At 58.0% G+C, this 13,573-nt stretch overlaps 1 protein-coding gene across 2 annotated transcripts in view; it reads right to left on the minus strand.

The window, feature by feature from the left end:
• The window catches only part of TFAP2D (transcription factor AP-2 delta), a 60,172-nt gene extending 47,244 nt beyond the window's left edge, over positions 1–12,928 (minus strand). Inside the window, exons 1-3 of one of the 2 annotated variants that reach the window (XM_048503194.1) lie at positions 12,523–12,928; positions 11,093–11,590; positions 6,961–7,021 (exon numbers count right to left, since the gene is read on the minus strand). In XM_048503194.1, coding sequence (XP_048359151.1) covers positions 6,961–7,021; positions 11,093–11,590; positions 12,523–12,561 — 598 coding nt within the window. In that variant the 5' untranslated portion in view covers positions 12,562–12,928. Of the gene's footprint in view, positions 1–6,960; positions 7,022–11,092; positions 11,591–11,813; positions 12,091–12,522 lie in introns of those variants that run through there. The other variant, XM_048503203.1, reaches the window with a different exon arrangement.
• Positions 12,929–13,573: the final 645 nt, after the last annotated feature.

Here is a 13,573-nt window from a genome sequence, read left to right on the forward strand (position 1 = left end):
CCCACCCCCCCCCCCCCCCACCCCCCCCCCCCCCCACCCCCCCCCCCCCCCACCCCCCCCCCCCCCCACCCCCCCCCCCCCCCACCCCCCCCCCCCCCCACCCCCCCCCCCCCCCACCCCCCCCCCCCCCCACCCCCCCCCCCCCCCACCCCCCCCCCCCCCCACCCCCCCCCCCCCCCACCCCCCCCCCCCCCCACCCCCCCCCCCCCCCACCCCCCCCCCCCCCCACCCCCCCCCCCCCCCACCCCCCCCCCCCCCCACCCCCCCCCCCCCCCACCCCCCCCCCCCCCCACCCCCCCCCCCCCCCACCCCCCCCCCCCCCCACCCCCCCCCCCCCCCACCCCCCCCCCCCCCCACCCCCCCCCCCCCCCACCCCCCCCCCCCCCCACCCCCCCCCCCCCCCACCCCCCCCCCCCCCCACCCCCCCCCCCCCCCACCCCCCCCCCCCCCCACCCCCCCCCCCCCCCACCCCCCCCCCCCCCCACCCCCCCCCCCCCCCACCCCCCCCCCCCCCCACCCCCCCCCCCCCCCACCCCCCCCCCCCCCCACCCCCCCCCCCCCCCACCCCCCCCCCCCCCCACCCCCCCCCCCCCCCACCCCCCCCCCCCCCCACCCCCCCCCCCCCCCACCCCCCCCCCCCCCCACCCCCCCCCCCCCCCACCCCCCCCCCCCCCCACCCCCCCCCCCCCCCACCCCCCCCCCCCCCCACCCCCCCCCCCCCCCACCCCCCCCCCCCCCCACCCCCCCCCCCCCCCACCCCCCCCCCCCCCCACCCCCCCCCCCCCCCACCCCCCCCCCCCCCCACCCCCCCCCCCCCCCACCCCCCCCCCCCCCCACCCCCCCCCCCCCCCACCCCCCCCCCCCCCCACCCCCCCCCCCCCCCACCCCCCCCCCCCCCCACCCCCCCCCCCCCCCACCCCCCCCCCCCCCCACCCCCCCCCCCCCCCACCCCCCCCCCCCCCCACCCCCCCCCCCCCCCACCCCCCCCCCCCCCCACCCCCCCCCCCCCCCACCCCCCCCCCCCCCCACCCCCCCCCCCCCCCACCCCCCCCCCCCCCCACCCCCCCCCCCCCCCACCCCCCCCCCCCCCCACCCCCCCCCCCCCCCACCCCCCCCCCCCCCCACCCCCCCCCCCCCCCACCCCCCCCCCCCCCCACCCCCCCCCCCCCCCACCCCCCCCCCCCCCCACCCCCCCCCCCCCCCACCCCCCCCCCCCCCCACCCCCCCCCCCCCCCACCCCCCCCCCCCCCCACCCCCCCCCCCCCCCACCCCCCCCCCCCCCCACCCCCCCCCCCCCCCACCCCCCCCCCCCCCCACCCCCCCCCCCCCCCACCCCCCCCCCCCCCCACCCCCCCCCCCCCCCACCCCCCCCCCCCCCCACCCCCCCCCCCCCCCACCCCCCCCCCCCCCCACCCCCCCCCCCCCCCACCCCCCCCCCCCCCCACCCCCCCCCCCCCCCACCCCCCCCCCCCCCCACCCCCCCCCCCCCCCACCCCCCCCCCCCCCCACCCCCCCCCCCCCCCACCCCCCCCCCCCCCCACCCCCCCCCCCCCCCACCCCCCCCCCCCCCCACCCCCCCCCCCCCCCACCCCCCCCCCCCCCCACCCCCCCCCCCCCCCACCCCCCCCCCCCCCCACCCCCCCCCCCCCCCACCCCCCCCCCCCCCCACCCCCCCCCCCCCCCACCCCCCCCCCCCCCCACCCCCCCCCCCCCCCACCCCCCCCCCCCCCCACCCCCCCCCCCCCCCACCCCCCCCCCCCCCCACCCCCCCCCCCCCCCACCCCCCCCCCCCCCCACCCCCCCCCCCCCCCACCCCCCCCCCCCCCCACCCCCCCCCCCCCCCACCCCCCCCCCCCCCCACCCCCCCCCCCCCCCACCCCCCCCCCCCCCCACCCCCCCCCCCCCCCACCCCCCCCCCCCCCCACCCCCCCCCCCCCCCACCCCCCCCCCCCCCCACCCCCCCCCCCCCCCACCCCCCCCCCCCCCCCCCCCCCCCCCCCCCCACCCCCCCCCCCCCCACCAACCCCCCCCCCCCCCCCCCCCCCCCCCCACCCCCCCCCCCCCCCACCCCCCCCCCCCCCCACCCCACCCCCCCCCCACCCCCCCCCCCCCCCAACACCCGCCCCCCCCACCCCCCGCCCCCCCCCACACGCCCCCCCCCCCCCCGCCCCCCCCCCCACCCCCCCCCCCCCCCCCCCCCCCCACCAACACCACCCCCCACCCGCCCCCACCACCCCCCTCCCACTCCGCGCCCCCGACCCCCCCCCCTCCCCCCCCCCCCCCCACCACCCCCTGCCCCAACCCCCCCCCCCCCCCACCCCCCCCCCCCATCTCCTGACGTTTCGCCTGCATCTGTGGCTGGCATCTTCAGAGGATCCTCTGAAGATGCCAGCCACAGATGCAGGCGTAACGTCAGGAGAGAATGCTGCTAGAACACGGCCATGCAGCCCGGAAACCACACAGCACCCAAGTGATTCCGGCCGTGAAAGCCTTCGACAATACAAATCCTGGAAGTGCATTACCCAATACAGGTGAAAGCCGACTCCCCAAATATTTAACGTGGGGAACCCACCATTCCCTCCCCAGGCTGGGTTAAAGATTGGGTTAAAGATTGGGACAAACCGGTTCCACAGTTTTTTTCTGCGGGGGGGGGATCTCATTTTCTTACAGGCCTCAGATTGAAAATTACAGTTCAGAGAAATATTCCGGAGGGAAGAGTGTGGGATGGGGGTGGGGGTGAGAAGAAGAGGGGGGTCACGATTAAAAAAAGAGACCCCAGCCCTGAATATAGCAGGTTGACTTCTTCGCCTGCGGTCCCCCCTCCCCTTCTTTCTGTCAGGGGCGATCTGAATATTCCGCTTTTTAAGGCGAAGACGCGCCGGTCTGTTCTGCGCAGCGTGGAGATGGTCTCGGCAGAATTTGGGTCCTCGGGAAGATTAGCATATCAAAGGCGGCGCCCGGGGCGAGAGAAGTTATCGATACGCTCGCAGGAGGCGAAGGGAAGACGATTGGCTGGGACCGGGCCGAGGGCCGGGCTGCGGGCGAGATCCGGCTCCCCGTTAAGCGGCAGCAAGGGCCTGGCGAGCCGGGCCGGCGAACCGGGGGCGGATCATTAGCGGGCCGGCACCGAGCTCGACCCCGGCTGCCGCCAGTCGCTCGTTTCCCGATTCTCATTAAAAAGCAAACAACCCAACTCAGCTGGGACCGGGCGAATCCGGGGGCGGGCGGGCAAAGAGGGGTTTGTCCAGCGGGGGGGGGGGGGGGTGTCGTGTTAATATATTTATTTCCTGGAGAACGACAGGGCCGTCCCACTGGCTGGAGCAGAGAGGCAACCCCGCTTCGTCCTTCCCGAAATAGATTTGATTCTTTTTAGGTCTGTTTTCTTTCGTATGTGCTTCCGTGTTTCTTATCAGTTTCTGGGGATAAATCCCTTTCCTGCTTGTAGGAACTCTGAATTTAAACTCATCTGGTTTTAAGAGTGTGAGATTGTCATCGCTTCCTTCCTTCCTTCCTTCCTTCCTTCCATCCTTCCTTCCTTCCTTCCTCCCTCCCTCCCTCCCTCCCTCCCTCCCTCCCTCCCTCCCTCCCTCCCTCCCTCCCTTCCTTCGACCCCAGGCCTCTAACATATCCGGCGAGCGCCCCTGAACGGCCCTGCATTGTTGTGACGTTCAAGAGGGGAGAAGCTCGACTGATTTGTGCGGCTGCTCCAAAGGCGCCGAGCAGCGCGTTGTTTTGATTGCTGCTAAGACATGCCCCCTCCCTTTTGAAGTCGTACAAAATATGTGTATGTATTTCGAATATACATTTGAAATTGCTCGGCTCGCCTTTGATATCTCTTCCAGACTTCAGCGAGAGCGAGACAGAGGGAGGGGGGGGGGGGGGGGGGGAGCCGTTGAGTTCTTAAGATCAGTCGAGGAAAAGCCTGACTTTTTTTCATGCTGGATTTCCTTTACTATCAATCTTTAAGCCCTTGAATTACTCGATCGCCTTTTGAAAAAAGCAAGGGGGGGGGGGGAGAAAGCGGGCCAGCAAGCCTTTCCTAGCTACCATCAGTCGCTCAGGTAACTGGGAGCACCTTATCAGGAGAACTTAATTCGATAAGAAAATCTCCTTCAGACGGGAGATTAGAGTTCAGTCAGGCCGGGGAGGCGCTGCGCCGCCATTTGATGGGAATCCTTTCCAATAACGACCCGACTCCGAGATTCTTCTAATGAATAGGAACTGAATTCCAATAAAGCTCTCTCCTCCTGTTGTGGGGGGAAGGAGCGATGTACGAATGCATGAAAGCCCAGCTAATCCAATCCAAGCCCCAGAATTCCAGGGAAAGAAGATGAAGAACTTGGATTTATACTCTGCTTTTCTCAACCTTAAGGAGTCTCGATGCGGCTTACAATTGCCTCCCCCTCCACAACAGACACCTTGTGAGGTGGGTGGGGCCAAGAGAGTTTTGAGAGAACTGTGACTGGCCCAAAGTCACCCAGTAGCCTTCATGTGGACGAATGGGGAATCAAACCTGGTTCTCCAGATTAGAGTCCACCGTTCTTAACCACTACACCACACTGGCACCTCCCAACCTGGAACCCTGTGATTCTTAACATTGGTGTCCTATTTTAAGAGCCCCCCCCCCAATTCCTCCTAAATGAGCGGATCTTGAACCATACAGCTCAGGAAAAGTAAAAAATGCTTCTAGGAAACCCAGAAAGGTGGACCTAGGGGATGGTTCCATGTTGGAAGTAGGATCTGGGTTTCAGGGCGACCAACCAGTGACATTTCCAGGTGTCATTCTTGAATCCGCAGGTGAGCTCCAGCGCTGCCCAAAGCTCTTGTTTCCCAGAAGTCCTGCCACCTAAAGTTTTTGTGGGTTCTAGCTGCATGGATTGTTTTTAAATAAGTTCTGCGGAACTGGAACCCAAAGGTTATGCGACCCCATCAGAACTTTTAACTGGCAGGAGCTGTCCACTTCAGTGCCACGATCTACTCTTGACCCACACGGAGCTGTCCACTTCAGCACCACCAGTGACCCTTAAGCCTCAAGGAGCTATCCATTTCAGCACCACCGGGTACGCTTCACCCACACGGAGCTGTCCACTTCAGCACCACCGGCCGCTGTGACTAGACCCACAAAGGAGCTGTCCACTTCAGCACCACCAACTACGCCATCCTCTGCCTCTGCAGTCACGGTCCCTTTATTGAGAAAACCTTTCCGCTCCCATTCGCTTCCCAGGAGCCATTTCCACCCGCCGGTGCGTTTGTGACTCTTTCCGAGTTGGGGGAATCCAATGATCGAACGACATTTAACACATATTCCAAAAAACAATCACGTGTCAGAACAAAAACAGCGAACGAACTGCCAAGAAAGGGATGGATTCGGAATCAGCTCTGGGATGTGAAGGCCTTCTGGAAAGCGTGCTCTCCTCATCTATTTGGGCTGGAATACCCATAACTGGGCTTTTTTTCAAGTCGTGTATTTTGGGTGCAGGTGCGGGGGGGGGGGGGTTAAGACATTTCTCTGCTGTACACAGGATTGTCAATCTACCCATGAGAAAATGTCCATTTCACATCGTTAAAAAATAATAAAATACTTAAAATAAACTCTAACCATTAAGTTTCAAAATTAATGATGGAAATAAATCAATGCCACCTCTTGCAAGGAAATAATTTTCCTCTCAAATTCTCAACTGCCTCTTATCATTCTCTCTCCCCTCAGTGTTCTGTGGGGGGATTTTGTTTCCTTTGCCTATATTTCGGGAATTATATACTTCTTTTTTTCTTTTTCTTTTCAAATTCAGCTCACTTCTCTTGGCGCTGGAAATCTCTTTCTTGTTTGGGCTTTTGTTGTTGTTGTTATTCTTATAATAATAATAATAATAATAATAATAATAATAATAATAATAATAATAATAATAATTATTATTATTATTATTATTATTATTATTATTATTATTATTATTATTATTATTATTATATCCCATTGGAAAGCGGGCATCACCAACAGACTATAAAGGCCATCGGGATGATTCACACGAGTTGCTCGCTCAGAATTATAGAATCCTACAATCATATGGTTGGACAAGGCCATACAGGCCATTTAGCCCAACCCCCTGCTTACTGCATTATATCCTAGAGCATCTCAGACAAGTGTTTGTTCGGATTGCCAGTGAAGGGGGAGATAACCACCTCCCTAGGTAGCCAATTCCACAATTGCACAACTCTTACTTTGTTTTTTTGAAAAAGTCCTAATATCCAGTCGGAACCTTTCCGTCCATAATTCAAACCACTAGTGCCTTCAGGCTGTGATTGTGGAGTTGTGGGAAATCCTCCATTGTCTCCTGTTTCTGGCTTCGGATATTTTCAGAAGCGGCTAGAAATGAGATCCAGATCCCCCCCCCTTGAGTTTCACCTGCATTTTGAGTTGCGCCTGCATTTCAGCCTTAAACCTTCTCCTTTAATTCAACACCTTCTAGCGTTTCTTTCACACCGACACCACAACTCCACCTTCAAACGGGTTTCCTAGTCCTCCTTCCCTTGGCAACAAATGAACCAGGCAAGGCAACAGGATCAAATCCAGCCGGTGGGCAGAAAAACGTACCTTTCTGCTGCCTGATCCCTACACATCAACCGGATTGTGCCAGTGAATAAAGATTATAAAGTAACCCGGTTGGATCAGCGAACAAAGTCCGGCCCAGCAACTTCAGCAATACACCGTTTGTTTTAACACTTTTCTTCCCAAGTTGATTCCCAAGACTTCTTATTAGAGTCCATTGAAAAACAAACAAGGTGTTTTTTGTGTGTGGGGGGGGACAGTATAGAGAGGCCTCACTAATTTAGAAGGGGGAAAACTGTATTTGGGATCCCATTTGTTATCTAGGAATGCATTTTTAAGTCAGAGAAGAAAACTATCCTACTACTACCACTACTACAATAACGATAACAATAATATGGGTTTCACAATTCACTTACCTCTCCTTATAACCCCACCTTGGCCGTTCAGCACCAGGCCGCATTGGGCCTCCACTGAGCCCTTGAAAGAGAACAAGAAGAAAAATAAAATCAGAGGTAAAGCGGTAGAAGTAGACTAAATGGCTTGAAGGACCGAGGTTATTTTGTTCCAGTCAAGGTAGCCCTGGAGCAGACCTCGCATTCAAAAGCCAACGTAGATCGCTCCCCCACCCAATCCCTGCATGTTTCCGAACCGAAGGAAAAGACAGATCCTTCTCGGAATAAACCATCCGTTTCGCTGTTCTCGTGTTTGGATGATTGACTGGCAGACAGACCAAAAGGAAGCGAGAGAAGTATGGCTAGACAAACGCTTCCAAAGGGGTGTCTTGGCGGGGGAAAAATATTCTCAGAAATGAATGGGATGACAGATCTGTAGGATCCCCCCCCCCCCTTCGCCAAATGCAACTATTGTGTAGCGATTTCCGCCTTGTTCTGTAAATGCTCGTATTTCTCGGAACCGTTGTCAGATGGCAACAACAGAGGCGTAAAACAGGCAGACCTGGAAACCAGGTCCTGAAGGTTGCGCGAAGGAGCCACCCGCCAGGCGATCCCAAGATCGTTTACGGGTCTAAACTGGCGTCTGGAATCATGGCGAACGGGGAGAATTTCCCCGTTGACTTCTAAGGGATGCGGATTACCCCAAGGACGTATTTGGGCTCACCCCAAAGTCCCTCGTCTCCCTCGAAGAGATTAGGGCCCCTGTTCTGGGTTTCTGGTCCTTGTTGGGATAAGAATTATTTTTTAAAAAAAGAAAACAAAAGAAATCGACACCCACCCCCCACCCCCTTTCCAGGAACTTCCCCGCCACTCGACCTCTAAATCCTTTGGCACAATTGAAATGTGTTAAAAGACGCGTTTTTCCTTTCCAAACAAACGAGGGTTGGGGATATGAAAGAGACCTTTATGGGTGTTAACCTCTTCAACAGGCCGTGAAGAGTTAAGTACATGCGGAGAAAGAGCCGGTGCATAATAAAAAAAATGATTTAAATAACCCTACTTCACACACATGCACCTCTCCCCCCCCGCCCCCCCTACTCTTTACAGTCTCCAGCGCCTCGGTTCTGGCCATATTGAGAATGCCCTAGAAAGAAAAGGTCTCTTTTTCTTTTGAGTTCAAGTGTTCTGCCTTAAAGTGATTATGAAATCAATATGGAGGAAAACTGGGCGGCTGAGCATAAATTACAGCGTTGACGGGAAAAGGTGTGACAGTTTCCTTTGTTGGCCATGGAAAATCTTTTTAGGGGACTCAAAGGTGCTTGTTTCGACTCCAGCGCTCCTTGCATCTGTTCGGCTGACTTAAACAGCCGTCCGGACACCGGCGCGTTCACTTAACATTCTGAGCAGGGGGAAAGTGTATTTACATTTGTTGCATTGGGAATGAGGCATATGTTGATAAAGAAAATAGACCGGGGCGGGGTGGGGGGGGGGGAAGGCTAAAAGACTAGCCATGAAGTACGACCCCCTTTTTCCAGGTTTCGAGAAAAGGCTCGCTCTAAACATTCAAGGTGACATGAACGAAGGTTTCCGGGTTGAAATGCACAGCAGTGGTTCGATGTGAAATTAACGAGCGCTTAAAATGTGAAATTAACGAGCGCTCATCCAGGGGAAATTAACAAGCGTTTTCAGAGGGAAATTAACAAGATTTTTTTTTTTAATTTCAAGGGGAAATGGACAAACCGGGAGAGCTAAGCATACCGTCCCGAGCGAATTTAGAAAGCCCCCGCCGACAGACTTGCCCAACCTCATGAAATTTGAAGGGCGACGAGATTTTTGTTTGTTTGTTTCATATATATGCTCCATCAAACCTAACTGAAAAGACATATGGCCAGCGGCGACTGAGAAGCTTCGCAGGTGTTAGTTTCTACAGGGGAAATCTGGTGGGTCTCTGATTCGGCGCCGGGTTCGAATCTGCCCGTTGTCTCTTTCTCGGGTTTGGTATTTTAAAAATAGTTTTGGAATCGAAGAGAAGATCGAATATTTCTTTTTTAAAAAGCAGTGTGTGTTCGCGTATCAGTGTATATTTTTTATAACTAGTCCCTCCACATCAATCTGCCGTCCAGTTCTTGGGATTGGGGAGGGGGGAGGCGGAGAGGGGGGGTCGGCCCGCAACGTGTTGTTTGGTCGGATGACATCGCATAAATGACCAGTTGAATGGCGCTAAGTCGAAAATAGGATAAACTACGGTGCTTTTTCTTCGCCCGGGGCTTACGCATTGTCCGCATTGTCCGAGGCCTCGCAAACGTCTCTAATCCCTTCTTTTGAGGGAGGGGAAAAATGCAAGTCTTTGTCCCGAGCCTTGGAAAAAAAAACCCGTACAGCCAAGAGAAAAAAAAATCACCCGCGGTTGCGGTTATAGATATATAAAAGGAGTAAATAGCTCTTATGGAAGCTAAACAGTGAACGGCAGATTTGGAGGCGGGGGAGGGGCAGGGCGCGCGGGGGGGGGGGGAGAAAGGCGTAGAAAATTGCGGAATGTGTTTGGAGTTGGGAAGTCAGGTTGGAGGGAGCGGCTCTTTCCCGGACCCGGTTGATTTCCAGCAGAATCCTATTCAGGGGCACTCCAGTCTAAACCCCTTGAAATGCACTGGGTCTGGACTGGGCTCACTCTCTTTCGGGTTGCGCTGTTGTGTCCTTACCCAGGTGAGCCCAAAGGGCCTTTGTTTGCGCAGATCCTGAGAAGCATTCCCTCGTTCCCCTGACTTCCTCCTCCTCCTCCTCCTCCTCCTCCTCCTCAGAAGCAGATAGGTGGTTGTTGTGGGTTTGCCGGGCTGTGTGGTCGGGCTCGGGTGTTTTTCGCGGCCTCCGTGTCCCCCTAGCATCTCTGGCTGGCATCTTCAGAGGCATGCCACGGGAGGAGAGATGCCTGAGAAGATGCCAGCCGTGGACGCGGGGGACAAGCAGGCAGGCGGCGACAACGACCAGACCCGGCCACACAGCCCGGCAAACCCACTACAGACAGGTGGTCGCGGCCACCAAAGACTCCCACAGTACATAGAAGGCCGACAACGCGATGTTGAACCTGCGCCTTTCTCCGTGTCGTTGCCTTCCCCGCGACAAAACCGACGTCTGCTGAAGAAAGGCCAAACCCCACATATCGCCCCGCTGAAATCCACACCCCCCCCCACCCCCCCGGTCGGACGGGCTCTCCCTTCCACATCTTGCCTTCTTCTATGTCAGTCTCCGGGCTCGAATTGGACCATACTTAAAAGGAGGGCGTGTTGGGGGGGGGGGCAGGGGGCTAGGAACAAACAAACAGATGGCCACAAAGAAAGGGACGCGGCCAGGGGAAGGCGAGGGAAGGAAAGTAGGTAGATGTGCCCCACAATTGCAGGGCAGGAAGAAATGGCTGTTGGGCTGGACAACCGTCCACGCTTTTATTGGGGGGGGGGGGAGGCTCGCTGTAAACATTCGAAGTGAAATTAAAGAGGGGCTTCGGAGTGAAATGAACACGCGTTTTTTTCACGGTGAAATTCACAAGAGGTCTCGAAGTGAAATTAACTAGCATCTTTCGAGGTGAAATTAACTAAGGGCTTCAGAGGGAAACGGACAAGCGTTATTCAAGGGGAAATTCACAAGGGGCCTCAGAGTGAAATTAACCAGCTTTTTTTCCGAGGTGAAATTAACAAGGGGGTTCTAGGATGAAATTAACCAGCGCTTATCCAGGCGAAACTGGCGAGGGTTTTCAGGGTGAAACTGACAAGCGTTTCTCACGGCGCCCCAAGACGGCCGTCTCCGGCTGTGTGGGGCCCCCCATCACCGCATCTACACACACACACCCCATTTAATTCAGCAAGGGTCAGCTTCGCCTGGCGGTTCCTTCGGCAAAACTCAAGTTTTCTCTAATTCTGCAAGGCTGTGCTCTATAAATATATACCTATATGAAAAGTAGGAAAGGGCTAGCTAGGCCTCTGCCCGTCTCCGTGTGGTTTGTGGGGAAAGGGCTCTCCTTTCAGAACAACCTAAGGCCCGGCTGAGTCCAGGGGGTCGGCGCCAGGCTCTCGGTCCCGTGGGCTGGGGCAGGAGGGAAGGCTCGGCGCGGCAGTCGGGGGCACAGGACAGCCTGGGCCCGGCGTCGGGGCGGGGCGGTTTTTACCTGCAGTTCGTCGGCTCCGGAGCCCGCCAGGCCCAAACTGGGTCCGGGCAGGAGCCTCTGGTCGGGGTGCATGCCATACTGGGAGCCGTGGCTCATGAGCGACAGGTCGTGGCGGCGGTAGGCGTCCAGGCAGCCCAGTTCGCGCCGCTGCTCGTCCAGGCACGAGGACTTGAGGGCCCGCGCGTTGTGCAGGTTGATGAAGTCCGCCGGCTCGCCATGGTGCAGCTGCTGGTAGTATTGCTGCGAGTGGTGCAGAGAGTTCAAGGAATAGGCGTCGGGCGTGACGGTCGGGTGGCTGTGCTGGAACTCGTAGTGGAAGGACTGGTGGTGGAGCGGGGTGTACTGGTGGTTGGTGGAGAAGTAGGGGGAGGCGAACTCGGTGCCGGCGGCGGGGTAGGTGAGCGGCGACGAGGACGAGTAGGCGACCGTCGAGTTGGCCACCGACTCCAGGCAGCCCAGTTGCATCAAACGGTAGCTGTTGGATCCGTCGTGGCGTATCTGAAAGGGAGAAGGGAGAAGGTAACCCCGGTCCGGCAGCTGGGACATGGGGAAGGGCGTCGCTCCCTGGCACCCCGGTCGCGCGCGGGTCGCCCCCTAGCTCGGACGTTTCCGGTCGGAACCGGCGCCATGGAAGCTTTCCCCGGCGCTCGGGGCGGGAGCCATGCAGGTGTGTGGCCGGTCTTTTGGGGGAAAAGGTGGGGGGGGAGAGAAAGACCCCTACATCTGGAATGCAGGAGCCCGCGCCGTCTAAGCTGCCCCCCGGCTGCTCCTTGGATCGAGCGCAGAGTTGTCAAACTCCCTTTCGGTCTGGCGGTCAAAAAGCCCCGTCCGATCCTATGAGACCCTCTCTGGCTAAAGAGGCGAATCCTGCCCCGAAGAGGACCGGCCGTTCTGGGGGCGCAGAGTCATGGCTCCAGCCCTTCTCAATTTAAAAAGAAAGCACCCAATTCCAGGCAGAGGAACCGCCACTCCTTCCGTCCACCCGAGTGGGAGTCAATTCTGTCTCGTCCCTGTCCCCCCCCCCACACACACACACCGCCCCAGTTCTCTGGCCAGGCTTGATATCCCCCCCCACCCCATTGCCCGAGATTCTCGGGACTCCAAATCGGTTTGGGTTCCCGCGCCCGTTTGCACGCGGCCGCGGGGCAGTCCCGTGGACGGCGACAGATGTCATAACGAATTTTCGCCTTTCCTTTCCCCCCAGTTCTCCCTTCTCTGAAGCCGGATTATAATTAAACCTAACGGTCCAATGCGGATTAACGAAAAAAAAACAGGGGAAGCAAACCGCGTACGGGCACGCTAGACCCGACTACACACAGACACACACTGCCTCTCTCTCTCTCTCTCACACACACACACAAGGAGAGACACACGCGCGCGTAGACACACATACACACACACCCAGGCAGACAGACGCACACACAAAATACCTCAGCATCGTGGACGAGTCCAGGGAAAGTCGTTGACATTTTGGGTTCTCCGAAAGAGGCTGCGGATTCAATCCCTTCTCCAATTTTTGTTTTAAAAAAAGAAAAGGTCGAGGGGGGGGGGGGACGGACAAAAAACCCCCACAAACACCAAGCACCGAACCCACAACAATTTCTGCTTTTTTTAAAAAGCCATGATGGAAACGAACGAAGGAAGGAAGGAACCAAAATCCAGCTTCTCTCGCGTCCCCCACAGATGAGGGGAAAAAAAAAAACAGATATATCTAGATAAATGCCCAGGCTTCGATCTAGAATATTTCTGCCCTAAACACAAAGAGGTTCCGCCGCTGTGTCTGCATAGCCGGCCGGCTTTTTCCCTGCCACACACCCTTTTCGAAAAACCTGGAGGAAAAAATTCTCCCCTCTGCACAAAAGCAGGTCTCCGGATCAGATTTTGTACTTGCTGGGTATTTCTTTGGCTGATGTCGTAGGTCCCTTGGTAATATAGAAGTTTTGAAAATTAAGCATCAGCAACCGAGAACTGGGAAGGACAATAGATAGAGCGGCTCCATCCCAAGAGACAAGGAATAAATATTGTATCTTCCCCTAATAAGGAACTGGAGTTTCTTTCAACGTTTTTATACATTTTTTCCCCCTTCGCTCGTTCAGAACGGGGTTTTTTCTTTTTCCCTCGTTCTCCAAGCCTGAACGGGGGAAATCAGAGCTCTTCCGAGCAGGCCTTTAAAAACATCGATTATTGGGGAATAAAATAGAAAATAGGCGAGATTATTTCTCTCCCCCCCCCTCCCAGCCTCTTCTTCCGTGTCTTTTTGCCTCGTTTCTTCTCTCTCTTTTTTTTCTGTTTTGAATATTGACCCACGACAGAAGACATGGATTTTAAGAAACTGGATTCTCTACCTATCTCTCTCTAGGTTGAAGCAAGGCGTTGATATTAATATTTTTATTATTATAATAAAAGGAAGAATAGATGGAATTAAACCGCACACACCCCACAGCCTAATTCTTTAAGAAAGGGCAATTTAGATCAAATCTC

Source organism: Sphaerodactylus townsendi, linkage group LG01 (genome assembly GCF_021028975.2).
Source record: "Sphaerodactylus townsendi isolate TG3544 linkage group LG01, MPM_Stown_v2.3, whole genome shotgun sequence".
Classification (NCBI taxonomy): domain Eukaryota; kingdom Metazoa; phylum Chordata; class Lepidosauria; order Squamata; family Sphaerodactylidae; genus Sphaerodactylus; species Sphaerodactylus townsendi.